This window comes from Carassius carassius, chromosome 11 (genome assembly GCF_963082965.1).
Source record: "Carassius carassius chromosome 11, fCarCar2.1, whole genome shotgun sequence".
NCBI classification, from domain to species: Eukaryota; Metazoa; Chordata; class Actinopteri; order Cypriniformes; family Cyprinidae; genus Carassius; species Carassius carassius.
The window spans coordinates 24,863,339-24,882,773 of record NC_081765.1 but is presented as its reverse complement, the minus strand read 5'-3'; the positions used below and the strand labels follow the sequence as shown (position 1 = coordinate 24,882,773).

The window sequence follows — 19,435 nt, the reverse complement described above, 5'->3', positions numbered from 1 at the left end:
TATAAATCAAGCTGTCAGGCTTAATTTGTTGTTTGGAGGTGAGCATGAAGATAAATCGGGGTAAATTTTTTAAAGTTAGCAGAACGTCAAACTGGCATGATGTCAGATACACACAGAAGCTTCAGCTTATTTAACCCTCAGAGAACAACTTTAGCAAAACTGCAAAATTTGTTTTTATTATTAAACATGCAATTTTCACACAGTGGAGCTCATTCAGCAATTTATAGGTACTATTCCAAATTACTTTCAATTTAGCCAAATAACATTTCATAGAGTATCAGAGCTGCTGAGATGAACATAGTGAAGTTTCAGCCTTTCAGCTCACTGGGAAGACTTTTATAAAGGTCAAAGCAACTGCAGTAGAGTCCTATAAATTTACAGGGGATCAGCACACAATCTGAATACCCCAGGATCATGAAGGTTTAGAGGGAGTCAGAGGGCTGCTCTGAGATGAGCACATCTGAATTTCTAGCTCCAAGCTTCCTGTTAAGGCTTCCTTCAAAGGTTTTTAAGATTTGTTTGTCCCTTATGCCAAATACTACAATTATTTGATCAAAAAGACAGTAAATATGTATTATGGAAAACAATAAATTTGTATCCATGATTCCTTGATGAATAGAAAGAACAGCATTTTTTTTAAATAGATTTTTTTGTGTGTGTGCCACATTATGAATCTCTTTACTGTCACTTCTGATCAATTTAATGCAACCTTGCTAAATAAAAGAATTAATTAAAAAAAAAAAAAAAAAAAAAAATATATATATATATATATATATATATATATATATATATATATATAATAATAATAATAATCTTACTGACCTCAAACATTTGAATACTGTTCTTATACACTTTGCAACATTGAAAACGCTGGATTTAAAATCAGTTGGCTTTCCTTGTGTTCAGTCTACCTCCATGATCAGATAAACAGGTGAACACACTTTAGTCTGTTTCTGAGTCTGTCAAAATGATGTGGGATTTTGCATTCGGTGTGAGGTGCAGTGGTCTTGAAAGTGTATGTTGCTGCTTTTTAACAAATTTTGGACATCAAAGGGAAGAGGAACAAAACAATAAATAATTCTTGAGCTCTTTTATGGCTTGACTGTTCAGTAAATGTCTTTTCAAGAAAATCATTTACAATTAGGGTGACTGCTATATCAAAAAGCCCCATGTTGATTGATTCCACTATGGTCTGAGTGGAGCAAAAACTAGTTATAGGTACAAATGGCAGCAAAATATGATCAAAAGAAACAGAAAGTAGAATTCTAATCCTTTTTGTGCAGAGGTAAGATGTGTAATTTTTTCCAGTACATTCAATACGTTCTTCTACTGCTGCTTAATATGCAGGAAAAAATGCAAGAAAGATACAGTATTTGTAGCTTTATTTGTGTAAACATTGATTCTCTGTGGCATTAGGATAGCTTTACTCTGTTTGTTCCAGCATCCATTCTAACACTGCAACATTGGCTCAAGCAAAGCTGCAAATTAGGGGCTGCACTGGCAGTTTGACCAACTAAAAGCAGACCGTGTCTTTGAGAAACCTATAGATGTCTTAATATTCTTTGTAAATGCTATTGGCACAGAAATAACGTACCTCACCTTTATAGTTTAATGTCATAGCTAACTCTGAATATGGAAGAATGACACTGTTACCAAAATATACCTCACTGTGAAGTACAAATCATTCCAGCTCACATCATTCATCTCAGCCATTCTGGATAAAAACAAATCCTAATATACAGTACAGAAAAATTGCAAAGGATTGCACCATGTAACGAAAAACATCCTGGATTTATCACCTGACTCAATTTGAGAGAGGCAACTATAACTGAAAGCTCAAGTATGGCATTGAGGTATAAAATATCACCCACTGCTTCACAGAATTTAAAGTTTTTATATATGTATGTTATATAGAACACAAAGAGAAAATAATAGCTGTAGGTCAATGCATGAAAAAAATGTAAGGTCAGTGCAGAGAAACTTTGACAAAGGTTTTTTTTTTTTAGGAACACCTGGTAGGCTTACCTGAGCTTTTGCAGGTAAACTTTGCCTGGGGATCACACATTCTCTTGACGCCTTTGCAGTTTGTTTCATCACTGCCATCTTCACAGTCTTTATCCCCATCACAGCGCCAACGCTCAGGGATGCAAGTCCCATCAGCACGGCAGTGAAACTCCTCTCCACTGCATTCCACAGGAGGCAAAGCTGGACATAACACACATAAAAACTGAGATTGATTCCGGTTTATACTGATTCCCACACAAATGATTTTAATGAGTCAGTTGTTTTTAGTGAATAAAACACATACAGTGCATTTACATTTATTAACATTTACATGTATGCATTTGGCAGATACTTAAAACCGACTTACATTGCATTTAGGCTATAAATTATTATTATTATTATATATATTTTTTTACCAGTATGTGTGTTCCCTGGGAATTGAACCCAAAACCAGTTGTGCCGCTAACGCAATGCTCCACCACTGAGCCATAGGAACAAAATAAAACACGTTCAGAGTGACTACTGTAGTTCAAATCCCGAACAAATGGTTCTAAAGAGTGTGTTTTTGTTTTAGTGGGCAACCAGTGTAGTCCAATTCAAACACAAATGACTCAGTCAATGAGTCAGCTCCATTTTAGTGAATCAAACACATATAACACAGCCAGTGTATTCTAGGCAGTAGAGGCTATTTACACTAAGTGCTAATAGCAAGCAGATGCTATTTAAACTAAGTGTAAATAGCAATTTGATGCTATTTACACTGTGAAAACAGCTATAGATTCTATTTACACTATTTAAAAATTTTACTACTTATTGCAAATAAAGGCAATTATCTGCTCCTCAGTATTGTAGTACATTGTAAAACAGTATACAATATTAACTTATTGAGTGTGAATTATAATTTTAACCACTTAAGCTGTTATTTTGATTTTTTGAGAATTAGGCATATGCAATATTGGACCCACCGGTGGGTCCCCAGAGTTGATGTGGTTAATTAAGATTATTAAATGAATGCCCCCTTATTGGTACAATAAAGCCCTTCTAAACACCTATCCTAACCCTACCTGATACTTTAGATTCAACTTTTTGATTATATTCTTCATTTTCATTGAAAATAAATGCTTTTCTGATGTGATCTGAAATTTGAAAAGGGAGAAAAAAGTTTGCCAAAAGGCAGATTCTAACCCAGGTCGATCACGTCAAAATTAATACATCACACTTTTTACCATCTGCACAACTGGTTGGTGGGCAGAGTTAGAGTAAATAGCTTCAGCCAACAAAGCGGGCTATTTGCACTTAGTGTAAATGGAGACTCTGGTGTATTCAGTTCCATTACTAAAGACTGCAAAGAGTGAATCATTCATTAATTCCAATTGATGAATCTGAATTTAGTGTTTACATGAACACTAAATAAAGTGATCGGGTTGATACATGTATGTGCGTTAATATGTCACAATCTTCTAATTAGATTTGTCTTTTTCTTTTTTTTATTTTCTTACACTGCACAAATATAGAGTTTCATACTGTTTGAACATAATAAACTATTTCTCTATTTGTTTTTAACAGCGGAATTAATATTTATCCATTTGTGCTGCTCATATTTTAGACACAGTAAAAATGCCCATCCCTGCACCCAAAACGGTTTGCCTGTGGATATGAATCCGACTGGTGGGAAGTTATCTTGCTCTCTACTTCACAGTTGCCGAGTGAAAGTAGAGATTTATAATGACAGATAAGGACAGGACATGCATTTATACAACACTTTATTCAAAAGGAAGAGCCGTTCGTTCCGTGCATCATGAGTCATTACGCTATTTCTGCATCATTGCACATGCACAGTCCATTCAGTTTCAGGGTTCAATCCAATTGAGTGTTTACATGCACTCTCATTCATATTAAAAGAGTAATAAACCACCCCCTTCAATCCGATCGAAATTTCATTCCGATCAAGCACAATCCAATTGATTAAGGTGTTTACGGGAAGGCTTTTCAGTCCAATTTAGCCGTCAATCCGATTACAAACAGATTATTTGGTTGCATGTAAACATAGCTGTAAGACAATGAGCAACAGTGAGTGAGACGTATTGTTTTTGTCTGAGTGAGCACTGAGCAAAAGAAACTAATGTAGGCGTTATCCAGTCTGGATAAGATGGAAGCCTTTGATTTTTGGGGGGTTCATTCTGTACCTACAACATCGGTCTCAGTGGGATACCCCAGCCACACCTGTCTCTCCCGGTGAAATGGCCGACTCTAGACCGGGTCTACAGACAGGAGGACCGCCAGCCCAGCACCACTGCACAATATGGCCGCCAGCCCAGCGCCACAGCACAAGGTGGCCACCAGCCCAGCGCCACTGCACAAGATGTCCGCAAGCCCAGTACCACAGCACAAGGTGGCCGCCAGCCCAGTGCTACTGCACAAGATGGCCGCCGGCCCTGAGCCATGGCAAAAGATGGTCCAGTGCCTCTGCACAAGATGACAGCCACAGGTAACCCTCCAGAGTCTAGTCAGGTTCCCGTTGACCCTCCAGAGTCGGGTCAGGTTCCCGTTGACCCTCCAGAGTCGGGTCAGGTCACCGTTTACACTCCAGAGTCGGGTCAGGTCACCGTTTACACTCCAGAGTCTGGTCAGGTCACCGTTTACACTCCAGAGTCGGGTCAAGTCACCGTTTACACTCCAGAGACAGGTCAAGTCACCGTTTACACTCCAGAGTCAAGTCACCGGTGATCTTCATGGGCAAGGTCAAGTCACCAATGATCTTCATGGGCAAAGTCAAGTCACCAGTGTTCTTCATGGGCAAAGTCAAGTCACCAGTGTTCTTCATGGGCAAAGTCAAGTCATCAGTGTTCTTCATGGGCAAAGTCAAGTCACCAGTGTTCTTCATGGGCAAAGTCAAGTTACCAGTGTTCTTCTTGGGCAAAGTCACCAGTGTTCTTCATGGGCAAAGTCAAGTCACCGACTATCTTCATGAGCAAAGGCAAGTCACCATTGATCTTCATGGGCAAAGCAAGTCACCAATGATCTTTATGGGCAAAGTCAAGTGACCAGTGTTCTTCATGGGCAAAGTCAAGTCACCAGTGTTCTTCATGGGCAAAGTCAAGTCACCAGTGTTCTTCATGGGCAAAGTCAAGTCACCGACTATCTTCATGGGCAAAGTCAATTCACCGACTATCTTCATGGGCAAAGGCAAGTCACCATTGATCTTCATGAGCAAATGCAAGTCACCATTGATCTTCATGAGCAAAGTCAGGTCACCAATGATCTTCATGAGCAGAGTCAAGTCACCATTGATCTTCCTGAATCCAGTCAAAACACCACGGATCTACCAGAGTCTCTCCACGTCTCTGCTGAACTACCAGAGTCTCTCCACGTCTCTGCTGAACTACCAGACCCTCTCCACGTCTCTGCTGAACTACCAGAGCCTCTCCACGTCTCTGCTGAACTACCAGAGCCTCTCCACGTCTCTGCTGAACTACCAGAGCCTCTCCACGTCTCTGCTGAACTACTAGAGCCTCTCCTCATCTCTGCGGAACTTCCAGAGCCTCGTCACGTCTCAGCCGAACTCTCTAAAACGCTCGACTTATCCTGTTGTGGCCACGGAGGCCATCCTTAACCTGTTCATGTTCTCTGTTTCAGACTTGCCTAACCAGACTTGCTCTCCTGTGTCATCGATCCCACTGTGGTAGTCTTCGGCGCAGTCCTGGTGGGCTCTTGTCCCGACCGCATGGCTGTGGTGGTCTTCTGCGCCGCCCTGGTGGGCTTCTGTCTCGACCACACGGATGTGGTGGTCTTCTGCGCCGCCCTGGTGGGTTTATCTCTCGACCGCATGGCTCCAGTTCCACCTTGCTCCACCCTGAATTTCCTGCCCTGTCTGCTCTGCCCTGGGCCCCTGAACTTTCTGTTCTCTCCTGGCCTTGTGTTTTGTTGTTGTTTTGTTTTTGTTTTTAGGCACTTCCTGTCTCTGTTACCCTCTATTTCCTGGCCCTCCGTCCCTCCCCCTGGTCCCCCGCCAGTCCACCTCCCTCCTGGTCTCCTTGTTTTTGTTTTTTTGCACTTCCTGTCTCTGTTTCCCTCTATTACCTGGCCCTCCATCCCTCCCCCTGGTCCTCCGCCGGTCCACCTCCTTGTTTTTGTTGATTGCACTTCCTGTCTCTGTTTTCCTCTGTTGCCTGGCTCTCCTTCCCTCCCCCTGGTCCTCCGCCGGTCCACCTCCCTCCTGGTCTCTGTGTTCCTTGGTTTGCTTGCTTGTGTTCGGGTGGAGCATCTGGTAGCTGCTCCATAGGGGAGGGGGGTAATGTCACGGTGTCTGGTCTGTGTTTCCCTGGGTGTCCACTAGTGGTCTCACTTCCCCATAGGCACCTCATCGCAGGCACTACAATTCCCACAAATCCTTGTCCCTTCATCACAGTAATTGCACATCTGTTAATTGCACTCAGGTGTCTTCACTTTCATAGTCATTATTCTGTCTATTTATACCGGTCTGTTTTATGGAGTCCTTACTTTCCGTCACCTGGTTTCCTCGTGTTCCTAGTATTTTAAGTCCTGTTCCTGTTTGTTTGTTTGTGTTTTGGACTGATTTTTGGTTTTGACCCCCTGCTTGTTTGATTCTGATATTGGATTACCCATTAAACTCACACTGCTCTTGGATCTCTCGTCTCCTGTGTCCCAGTCATTACAGCAATGTGACCAGCATAATCCAATTCTTAGTTGTGAGTGAAAAAAAAAAGTGTGACCGGTGTAGTCCAATTCCATAATAAATGATCCTAAAGAGTTTGTTCTTTTTAATGAATAAAGCACATACAACATGACCAGTGTAGTTTGATTCCTGAACAAATTAGTCCAATGGGTGATATTTTAAGTGGATCAAACACATACACCCGACCAGTGTAGTCTGATTCTGAAATGAATGACTCCAGTGACTCAGTTCCTTATAGTATGTGGAAATAACATTCAGCACGGCCAGTGTACTCCAGTTCCCAAACAATCAACTCTACTGAGTCAGTTCTTTTTAGTGATCAAACGCATGCAGCCGACCAGCGTAGCCCTATTCCTGAACAAATTACTCTGATAAGTCAGTCCTTTTAGGTGATTTAAACATACAACTGTTAGAGAGTGTAAATTAACTGAATTTATGGCACTTCTAAAAAAGAAAAATATTGAAATTATCTCATCAATTGCCAAAGGAAGAACACTTTTCTAACAAAATTCATAACTTAAAAGTACTAAAAGAATGAATAATGGCACAGCTAAGGATTAAAAATAGCAAGGTAAATAGAAAAGTTTTTTAAAGCTCACAGATGCTCTCACTTCAAACTACTAAGGCTACAGCTAGCCTTAATGTTAAACTGGTAGATCTTTATTAAGTATACTTTAAGATTTCCTCTTGTCAAGTTAGGGGGTGGTGTTAGCGCAGTGGATAAGACGCATGCCTGTTGTGTGGGAGACCCGGGTTCGAATCCACTGTGAACCGCCAGTGTGTCCCTGAGCAAGACACTTAACCCCTAGTTGCTCCAGAGGCGTGTGACCTCTGACATATATAGCAATTGTAAGTCGCTTTGGATAAAAGCGTCAGCTAAATGAATAAATGTAAGTTAATACATATTTAAATATTCTCTCCGACACTGGCAAAGACTTTAAATTTGCGATTTCATCTCAAAGGACAGGGGTGAGACTTTCTTCAAGAGTAAGACGAGTACAAAAGAAAAAAAGCCTTTTTTTTCTTTACTGTAGCCTGCCTCATGTTTCTGATTCATTATTAACCATGACAAGTGACAGGAGTTAACCCTCTGGAGTCTAAGGGTATTTTTGGGGCCTGGAGAAGTTTTGTCATGCCCTGACATTTGTGTTTTTTTTTCAGTTTCTTATAAATATCTAAATGGTTAAAGTCTAATCTCACTGTAATCAGCACAAATTGGGCTATAATAATATGTGAGCAGCGTGTATGTACATTATTTTGTTTTTGATAAAAAAAAATGTTATGCGTGGTTAGTGAAAAACAAAACAATTTTAAAACACTTGATTAAGGCAAAAAAAACACACATAAAGAACAATAGTTCCTGGGATTTTTGAGAACTGGAGCTTGTAGCCTAGAATTTTTCTTTCTAAATTATGTGAAAATCATCTTGTTTACTCACTTACAGAGAACAATATATTGATTTAAATTTTCTAAGACACTTTTTGTTGGTAAAAGTCATATGCGAGTAGGCGTCAACTATCATGAAAATCATTGTGATTTACAACATGAGAAGACAAAGGCCTGCATAATGAGCTGCATAATGAGCCTCTCAGTCAGCTGTGCCACTGTGAGGGAGGTGTTAAAAGAAAGAATGTGAGAACAAAATAAATGTATATACTTTTATGTTTGTAGTTTATTTAGAATATATTTAATTATCCCACAACAAAATTGAATATCCACTTGGGGGAGCAGTTAAACAGTTTATTAGGAACAATCAAAGCTGACTTTCAAACTAATTTTTTGCACCATTACTCAAGTCACACAATCCTTCAGAAATCCTTTTAACAATCTTATTTTCTACAAAAAAAAAAAAAAACAATTTTTTTATTGTTATTATTATTATTATTATTACCATTATTATTATTATTATTATTATTAATGTTGAAAAGAGCTGTGAATATTTTTCAGGTTTTTTAGGGGGGATAAATTAAAAGAACACAATTTTTTGTTACATTTGTTACAGTTACATTTATTTGTTACATTTATATTATTTACATCAAGCTTTTGAATGGTATAGTATTGTATATTGTTATTGAAACTTCATAATGTTTCACTTGATTATACATTTAGTCAGGAATTATAGTTTGGAAAAAGTCTAACTAATAAAATGTTTACACGTTATGTGAAAACTAGTACAAGTATATAAATCAATAAAAAGAGACTTACTCATGTTTATGATCTCTGCTGAATAAAGTGCTTAATTCTTTTTTTCCTGAGGAAATCCATTTCTCAAATCCTCAACCACATCGCATCTTTTTGGGGTGAATTATGTCTTATTCCTCTCATCGCGAAGCAAACAGTAAAATAAAAGAACTTGAAGAACAGTCTCGCTGCATTTTCTTCTGTGTGGGCGTATTCAAGCCGCGTGCTTCAGTTTGAATCTGAATAGCGCGTTCAGCGCGGGGCGTGGTCACATTAGATAGTATAATGAAGGGAGACCTGAAAAACGGACATCGCATTGTTTTCATATGGATTACTTTATCACAGAATATCTGTTTTCGGCGGAACTAGTTTAGTTTAAAAGTAGACATGTCAAGCTTTCTATAGATATCTCTCTCATGTCTCTTCGTTGAGTATTCACGGAGTTACAGTTCATTTTAATGACATGTTTGTAAATGAGGATCAGCGCAGACAAAGGCTGCAGACACCTTGTTTGTTATCTTTATTTTATGAGTGCACAAAGTTTTGTTGTTATTATATCTGTATCCAAAAAAAAAAGTAGACCCTTTACAGATTCGATTGATGTATTGCTCTTATCTGTACGATTAAAACTGAAAGTGTAATTTAAGTTCTTTTCGGGGTTATCAGGAGAAAATGACTCATAACGCGTATACGCGTTAATCGACTTCAGAAATGTGTAACATACACCAAACCCACCTTAATCCCCTGCCTGCCATCAAACAAAAAATGGCCTCCTGAAAAAGACAGCTGGTAACATTACAAACCCTTAAAGACTAAAGGGCCTCCTTCTTTGCTTAAGGCTAATGTTGAGAGTTAGAAGTGTCTCCTTTACTTTACACACACAGAGCATGTGTTATACAATGCCCTGGGAGGATATAAGCAGGACAAACCCTCAGAGACAGACAGGAACTGAGGACCTCCGTCAGGAGCCCATTTGATGAATGGCTCTGTGACAAGCTGGTGAGCTAAAATCATGGGAGGACTCTGTCTCATCTTTCAGAGGTAATTACAGCAGATTAAAAGATTTAAATCTGTAAGGTGGTTCCCTAGTGAGTTTAGATGAGATGAGATCTGTCAAGTGAAGAAAAAGAGAGACAGTTTTAAACCTGTGTTCTTCAAATTTGGGACATTGCACCAAGGCAATTAAGAGCAACACTGACTTGATCGCTATTGTTTGGATGTTTGTTAGTCTGCTAATTAGTTGTGTTAAACAGATTCTCTGGAAACCACTTGGTAAATTGGTTAAATTGTTTGTGTACAGAAACGAACACAAATGTGTTTTTAATTAATGTAACAGGGTAATTTGACATCTCCACAAGCTAGTTGATTATTCTGACGCTTTTATTGGCCATACACTGTAACTAAGGACAAGCACCCAAGTACTCTGAAGTAACAGTAACGACTACAGATGCTGTACAAGCTGATTTTCAGTCTGTGGTGGTAATATTGCTCCGATGATTTGCTATATATTATAATACCGTTTACGGCTTATTTGCATTTTACCATTTTTTTATTTAAATGTTATATTACTACTTGCACTTCTGGTTAGATTCTAGATACATTTTACTGGCCCCGCATTTGGCACAATGGCACTAAAATAGAATCTAACAACCAAATGACTGCACACAGATGATCAAATGGAACAGAACACAGAGGCCTTCATTTAAGTTTTTCAAAATGGATCATTTTATGAATTTAAAGACACTGCTCACAGAAGGCACAATGACAAAATATATTCAACTGACACATACTGTACATACCAACCAAAAGTAATAGCACAGACAGATCTCGATTTGATAAGAATCGTCCACCTCAGTCAAAATGCCCTAAAAGTATATACCAAAAAAGAAAAGAAAAAAGAAAAAAGAAAAAAAAAACATAAGATGGGCAAAAGAGAGAAATGTGATGTCCTACCAGGGGCAACACCAGCACAAGTCACATTTTCATCACTGAAGTCCCCGCAGTCATTGTCCCCATCACAGGCCCAGTGGTCTGGGATACACCTGCCGCTGGTGCATTTATACTGGCCATTAGCACAGGAGTGGACACAGCCCGCCTCATCACTGTTGTCTCCACAGTCATCATCTATAATCACAAACACATTATATCCATGCAGAATTAGTATCAGAATAACTTCATTCATTACAATATCGAATTTTTACCATATGCTGCAGTCAGTAGGATTTATTTATAATAATAATAATAAAAAAAATCAATTTCAATATATTTCAATTCCAATATCTTTACTAGAATGTGAACTTTAGCATGTGTGTTTTTAGCATTTTAAATGTGTGTCACTTTTGATCAATTTAATGCATCCTTGCGGAATAAAAGTATTAATTTCTTAAAAAATTACTGTAACTTTTGAACATCAGTGTAAATTAGTTTTTTTGTGTGTTTTTCTTTGTGTCTTTTCATCATGCATTGTCACACAAATCGTTTTGCTCCATCAATATATATATATATATATATATATATATATATATATATATATATATATATATATATATAAAGATTTTATGATTGTAAAAAAACACTTTGATACAAGAAAATGGCACATTTTCCTTAAGGGGGTCTTTAACCCTGTTGTGCTTCATGCTTTGTTGCACAATGATAGGAACTGAAGTGATAAAACAGTGGACAGCACTACAGGAGTTTTTCAAATAAGAGTCTTCAGGGCATCAAATTACGCCAAGCCTCATTTTATGCTGAAAAATCAGTAAGGAATCTGAAGGCCCTGACCCTGGATAAGAAAAACCATCTCCATAAGCTGACCTTATCTGAATGCTATCATTTGAGAAAAAAAGAGAGCGAGAAAGAAATAAGAAAAAAAAAATTATAATAATAAGATCAAGTTTTACTGTTGTTGATTATTGAGTATTGCATGTAGGCAATAACATATTGAACACCTTGAGGGCTGGAAATAAATTATAGAGGTCGTTATTTTACACCCTCCTTGATCTGAAATGGAGATATTTCAAATAAAATAATCTCTGAATATTTAATGGTTATTAATGTGATGAATTTCTTGCACAACAAAAAAGACTGGACAGTGGGATCAATGGACTTAATTGAATTAAAGTGCCGGACTTTCTTTTATCAGCTCCCGAGAAAATAGGCTAGTACATCATTATGCCATATGGAAGATCAAGTATATTCTTACTTCTAGACACACTCACCTGAGTCACAATGCCACTTCATGCTAATGCACCTCCCATTAGCGCAGCTGAACTGGCTGAGAGCTTCACAGGTAGGGAATGCTGTGAGCAGAAAGAAAGTCCGTGAGAAACGTTTGCCACAAAAACGCTGATGTTTGAACCCAATCCAATACATCACTGTCTCTTTGATGCACTGGAGAAGAGAACCCATTTTTTCATTTAGCTTTTAGCTTTGAAAAATTGCAAAAGAAGTTTGTCCTGGCTCAAATTGCCCTGTCATGCAAATAGATTAAATTTGGAGGCTCTTTTGTCCTCAGGAAATTTCACAGTTTATTGCAAGTTTGAATTGGTAACTATTCTGTTGCAGTGCACTGCATTTTTTTTAACACAAGTCATGCCATGGGGGGTTTAGTGCCAGTATTGCCGAAAAAGAAACACCCTGAAGGTCATGTGAAATGTCACCGTGAATTATTGCTATTTTCTTGCTAAGGGTAATGAAAAGAAATTACAAACAATGGAAAACGAGACCTCACAGATGCAGTGGAAAACAGTCAGAGGCAATAAGAGCTTGCCAGGAAGCAATAACACACCGGCGATAGCACGGTTGGTGCGCTTTACTACAGAGTTGATTTAAAGATATCAAAAGGTTATTGTTTCAACATTATGAATTACTGCAGCTTTTGCTATTAACCTATGGATCACAATGCCTTCAGTAAAAAGCTGACCTTTTTTTTTTTAGGATAGAATAGTTTATGAAAAGAAAAAAGAAAATGGAACATTTACAAGTATTTTGAAGAATGCAATCCACACAAACTCATAAGTATCTAATCTTGTACTGAATTTAACCTTTTCGTGAATACATCAGCGCTCATTTGTGTACAGGAAATGTGACATGACACACAGTGGAGGAAGAACATCTGTTTCTCTTTAAAGTGTCTCTCAGCTCAGTCATGAAACCTCCACACAGTCTACCAGGTATATCCACGGATGAAACCATTTTCAAATTATCAAAGGTGATTATGAGTGTGTGATGATGCATTTGATTTTAGTGAACGTTTTTTTGATGCCTCTGTTTGGTAACAAGTCATATGTTAAATATTTTCAGGTCTTCTAGTTGTATTTAATTGTGGACAATGCTCTGGCATGAAACTAATTTCTTATAAGTCCAAACTAAAAAAAAAATAAAAATAATAATAATCCCTCACAACATCACCATGAACATGGATATTTCCCTTGGAGCATTTTAGTCTTAAGTGCTGTTTAAATGGGCACAAGGTTAATAACTCATGACTCATGGCTTGAAAGGATTGAATGAACAAGCTTTTTATTATAGAATAGATCACAGTTCATACATTTACATATAAATGCTAAGAATGCGTTTTAATCAAGGTCTCTCTCTCTTTCTCTTTATTTATTTTTGAGTGAAGAGTCAAGAACAAAATGCATGAAAACGTGTGCTTCTGACACTTTGAAATTAAGCAAATCTATGTTCCTTCATTACAGAGCAATAATAGAGTCGCCAAAAGGTGGCCATATTTATGATAATTGGGTTGAAACCTGTGAAAATTAATGCTAAATGAAGTAACAATTGCTTGAACATGAGCGTAGGCAGCATTTGCTTTTTCTTAAAAGTAATTTTGCTCCACTGGGTGACATCTCCAAAACACCAACAACTGTAAACTGAGCTTGTGAGATTTCAGAAATAACAGATTCCAAATTACTTTTAGGGAATTGTACTTTCTCCCTCACAAATAAAACCTTTGCCGGCACAAATAAGAACCATTAGGTGTCAGGGGAAAGCCCATCATTCAGAGAGTTGCTAATCTAGGAGAAGACTGTTACAAGTCAAGATTATAGGCGAGTCAACAAATAAAAGATGTGTTTGAAAATGTATTCTCATAATATGTTTCTGTTATTGTTGACAGGAGTAAATCCTAGTTCTAAATTTCACAACAGAGTGTTCCAGTCCCCTGACTTTGGAAATTACTACTTTCAACGTCCAGTTTTCACAAAACATCAGGTTCAACAACAAGCAGTGAGGCTGCAGGGGTAATAACTCTACACACTGAAATTCGATTTGAAGAGAAAAAAAAATCACTTATACGAATCTGTGGAGTAGACAGTTTAAGTTCAGACATGATCACATCCATGATTCTATTCATCCATCAATAGTTATTATTACTACTCTGTCCTGCAAAGAAAAATGTAAAGACACTACAACAACTCTGAGACAAAGTGTTTTAAAAATATATATATATTTTTAATATTAAAATGTATGCAATATTTGAAATGTTACCAAATTTAATATTTGAAAATTCTACACATATAAATACTATTATATACGTTTATAACATAAACAATACATCAATAATACAATATAATAATAGTTCATTATTATTCAATATTGCTGCTGATTAATAGTTAGTAAGGCAGTTGTTAAGTTTTGGTATGAGGTAGGATTAAGAGTTTTATCCACTTTCAAAGCTTGGAAAATAGCAATTTTATTTTAATTAATTTTCAATGAACTATTTAAGGTGTTTTTTATTATTAATTATTATTATTTTTTTTTTATGGCAGTGATAGTTAATACCACAACTGCCACAGCTATACTGCTGAACTAATTTTATAAATAAGCAAAATATTTTTGAAAGCTGAGAAAACTTCGGAATTGGTAATTAGCATACATCAAGCTGAGCGTCACCACGTTCCAGGTGTGTTGTGTGCAGTGCAGTTGCAGGAGGCATCTTTCAGCCCAGCTTGATTACAATTAAGTGAAGTCAGGCGTGCCCTCTAATTACTGCTTACACTGGGATTGTGTGCAAGAGTGTACTGCGTCAGCCTAAGATACAATGGCCCTTTAAGCAATTTGCAGCATTTGGTGACAGAACCCCAGATAGTTACATTGTTAGCACATAGCATAATAGAGAAATGGCAGAATTTTAATTTAGTGCTTGAGGGAGTTAAAATGACATGAAAGAGAAGTATTATATATACATACAGACACACACACACACACACCATGAAAAGATGCATTTACACAGAACTTTTAATGTACATATCAATGTACAGAGGCCCCAGGGAAACAAAGAACCACATACTCGAAATGGTGATTTTTGTGCATAGTCAACAAAAAACAGGACGAGCACCAATTTTCAAGACACAGATCTAGAGATGATATGCTAGACAACTTTATATATAAATGGTAGCCAGATTAGCCCATTATCATAATAAAGATAAAAACATGAATTTAGTGTGTTTATTTTGTTTCTGGCTGAGAATACATTTGAAAAATAGAAGGAAAAAACTCCTTTTAAGGGTAAAATAAATTAAAATTAAGTAGTAAGTTTTTTCCAAGAATAAAGGGGAAAGACTCTTTCCCTCCTTTCATAAGAACTGATGACAAAGGATTTTTTTTTTGGACTGAGATTGCTGAGCCTCTTCAAAGGGCCACCTGTCTTACCCAGCATTCCCAGCATTCATGTGCTGCTCTGAATAGCCATGTGAAAAAAAGCAATTTCATGATGACAGTGCTGACAGATTCACCAGTTTAACCACAGTCAAATTTGACAAGCCAGTAATCTAGTAGGACAGTGACTCACCACAGGAAGTGGACTCGTCTGACATATCTCCACAGTCATCATCTTGATCACAGCGCCACACTTCTGGTACACAGCGACCGTTACCACAGGTGAACTGACCAGCCTGACATGGCTGGGCTATAGACAAAATGATAAAGGGAACAAGTTAATTTGATTATTCATGACTTTTAGAGTATTTAGCAGTAGCCACCTGAGATATGAATAGCTAAAAATAAGTAAATAATAAAAATAATATTTAATATAATTTTTTTGTCTGATTCTGCATAACACTTTATTTATTTATTCATTTGGAAATAAAATTCATACTATTCTTGGAGAAATAAAACAAAAATAATAAAAAAAACAAACATTTACAGAACAGAACCAATTAAAACATGTTTAGTTATATAATTAAAACAAACTGAGTAGTTTCTTAAATCAAATTAATGCATTACTTTAATTTAGGTTGTTAAATGTATTATTTAAAGTATACTTTCATAAGAACTGATTACAAAAGGACAGAAGGGCTTCCCTTCTTACCCAGTGTTCTTGTGCTGTTTCAAAAAACAAAACAAAACAAAACAATTAACAGAATAATTAACAAGATAACAACAACAAAAGATCTAACCCCCTTGAGTTGTGCACTATACTTTTAAGTTTTTCGCAGTAGCATGTTTGCCCTGTAGAAAAGCAATTGCATAGACAAACCAGTGCGACAGTCTTTACTTGGACACGGGCAGGCCTGTTGCTCTCCAAAGCATACAAATAGCTACTCTGAGAAGCGGAAACTGTCTAGAGTGCCAAATATAAACGCAAGTATAGGTCACAGCAAGCGTGTATTAAGCATCTCTGTCCCAGCCAGTGTTTCAGGATGAAAAGCAGATAGTGTTATGACCTGTGCTTTAAACAGAGTAGTAAGCACTTTCCCAACTTTCTCAATGTTTAACGAAAAGACAACCTTGTGATAGTGTTCAACATGCACTGAAAAAGCACGTCTCTTACTGGCGAGCTCCATCGAGCAGCCTGACATGAAGATTCCATTTCTCTAGGTTGGGCTGCCATATCATTCCCTTTGCTTGAGAGAGGAGGTCTCTCTTCAGCGTGATAATCCACGGAGGGGCTGCCAGCACTTCCACAATTTCTGGGAACCATGGCTTGTTGGGCAATTTTGGTGCCACTAACAGAATGGATTATTTTAACTCTCAGATTTTGCAAAGCACACAAAGGCAGAAGTTTCACTGGGGGAAAGGCATACTTGTGTGCTTTTGGCCAGCAGTGAGCTAGTGCATCCATCCCCAGAGGAGATTGTGTCAGGAGAGATTCACCTACATCCTGCCAAATACACTCCAAATCATATTGATCTCCACTCTTCATGGATCACCCCACCCCTCGATAGTAAGTATAATTCACGCATCCGGCGATACAGTCATATTGTGCCAAGGGGTCAGCACATTCAAGCAGTCACGCGTCATTCTAACGCGCAACGTATATGCGCCACACGCTCTGTGGCATGTGAGTTTTCATCCAGAGCTGAAGCAGTCAGCATGATGATTTTGAATGAGTGCTTCAATAGCACACGATTCATTGGTCTCAGATAAAAAGATTGGTCAGAGCCCACCATCTTTCTTTGGTACCAGAAAATGATGACTCTTGTGCCAGAAAAAAGCAGCTCTCACAATCTGCAAGGGGCACTGTCTCTACAGCACATTTTGTGATTTCCTCACTTATAACTGAGGCATTCTGCTTCTGTACAGTGTACATCAACACACCATTGAAATGGGGGAGTCTGAGAAAGAACTGAAGTGTGTAGCATTCTTTATTGATTTTATAACCCACTCTGATACCTCTGGCAATGCCTACCAAAGTTTTGTGTATTGTGACAGTATTCGAGGCAGACTGCACACTGTGAGGGTTAACTCACTGTTGGGGTGAACGGGGAGTTTAATGCCACATGAGCAAGACAGTGAGTGATGGGGGTGAGGGGAGTAAGAGGAGAAAAAACTGCTCTGATATTGAGGTGAGTTTTGTATTTTTTTTAATTTTTTTTTTTTACTTTATTGCATTGGATAGTGGAACAGTCAAAACACAAAAATGAAAATTGTTCTTGCTGCCCACAACAGGCAGGGAGGCATGTTAAATACACATAGCGGAGTGAGCTGACTCCTTCAATGGCTCGTCTTTGGTGCTAGGTGCAGCTTTCCTCCTCTGAGGGACTGCATCAGGAACACAGCTTTGTTTCCAGTGCTAGCCTGCTGTCTCTGTCAGGGTGGGGCCTCTGGCTCTTCTTCGAGACCTTACAATGCTTCATCCACAGCTGATTTCCCATGCTGAGGCCGATCGCTCCATCTGTCACTTTCGTCTCACTGAGGGACAGATCCAGTGGAGTATAACATACCTCACTCGGACAGGAGGGAGGATCCTGGATTGTGCACTTGACTAGTAAGAACCACGTTACATGACTTTGATATTTCGTTGTACACTTTGGAGAAAATGAGACTGGGCATTTGCTAGTTGTTCTTTCGGCTGTTGTCCGACTGGAGGTACCATTCGTCCAGATGGCTTCTGGCTGGTTTGGCAGGAGGTGCCCACTCTAAACCAAGCTCATCAACTGCCTTGAACAGGACATGTAGGAACTCTACTATGATGGAGGTCCCCCATGTCACTGTAGTGGGGCACAGTATAATCCAGTGGGCTGTTGAACCACTCATCCTTTGCAGCTGCTGCCACCAAAATGGCATCATCCTCAGCACCCTCTATAAAGGCGAAGGACACCACATCTTGAACATCGGGGGAGGGATGGAGATCAGCGGTCATGAAGCATACTGGAAGGGAACCTGCAGGGGGTGAGGGGAGCATGGGCACTGAGCCTGCGCTAGCTCTTCACCTGACCCTGACAGATCCACATCAAAAGCTTGCGGCACTTTCCTCCTCGGCTCGAAAGAGGCTGCAATGGAAGAGTGCAGTAGGACTTCATGGGTGAGTTCATCACCTTGGATGATGGCCACACGAAGCCTGCAAAGTCCAGAGGCTCATATCTCAGCATATCCAATAGCTCAGAAAAACCTGATGGTGTAACAGAAACTATTGACTCTATCTTTTCTAGGACTTTAGATACGGTTTGTCCTTAACGCTTAAAGATGATTAAGGAAAACAGTCAGACACCATGGTATAACAAGCACACTTGCACAGAAAGCAGCCCAGAAAATGGAGCGTAGCTGGAAGAAAACAAAACTAGAGGTATTTATTATTGCATGGCAGGAAAGTAATTCTACTTATAGAAAATCTCTAAAAGCTGCTAGATCTGCTTACTTTTTGATTCTCTTAGAAGAAAACAAACACAGCCCCAGATATTTATTCAATACAGTGCCTAAATGAAAAATAAAGCATCAACAGACACAGAACTTTCCCAACAGCACAGTGGTAATGATTTTATTAACTTCTTTACTTCCATGATCTATTATCGTTAGTAAGTAGCAGGTCACATTAGTCAAGCAAGCATCAGCTGATTCTCAGCTGATCCCCATCTACTATAGGAATATGACAACTATATAAGCATTCATATACTGTATAACAACCCTCAGTTTATCTGCAGTTTTTGATTTGTTTAATAGCTAATAACCCTCCTTCATCCCCGACTCCTCCTCTGTCAGTCAAGATTCAGCCTTCTGATTCTCATTTGAATCAGACTAATTCTAAATGTGTACATTAAATTATTTAACTTTAATGATATCTGCAATACACTAATGTTGGTTCTGTTCTGTTTACACTGGGTGGTTATC

General features: G+C 38.4%; 1 protein-coding gene across 1 annotated transcript in view; it reads right to left on the bottom strand.

Annotated features, from left to right (window-relative positions):
* LOC132153280 (low-density lipoprotein receptor-related protein 1B-like) overlaps nucleotides 1-19,435 on the bottom strand; it is a 228,918-nt gene that overhangs the window by 103,637 nt on the left and 105,846 nt on the right. The window contains exons 18-21 of the mRNA XM_059562662.1: nucleotides 15,678-15,794; nucleotides 12,100-12,180; nucleotides 10,835-11,005; nucleotides 2,026-2,205 (exon numbers count right to left, since the gene is read on the bottom strand). Coding sequence (XP_059418645.1) covers nucleotides 2,026-2,205; nucleotides 10,835-11,005; nucleotides 12,100-12,180; nucleotides 15,678-15,794 — 549 coding nt within the window. The remainder of the gene's footprint in view (nucleotides 1-2,025; nucleotides 2,206-10,834; nucleotides 11,006-12,099; nucleotides 12,181-15,677; nucleotides 15,795-19,435) is intronic.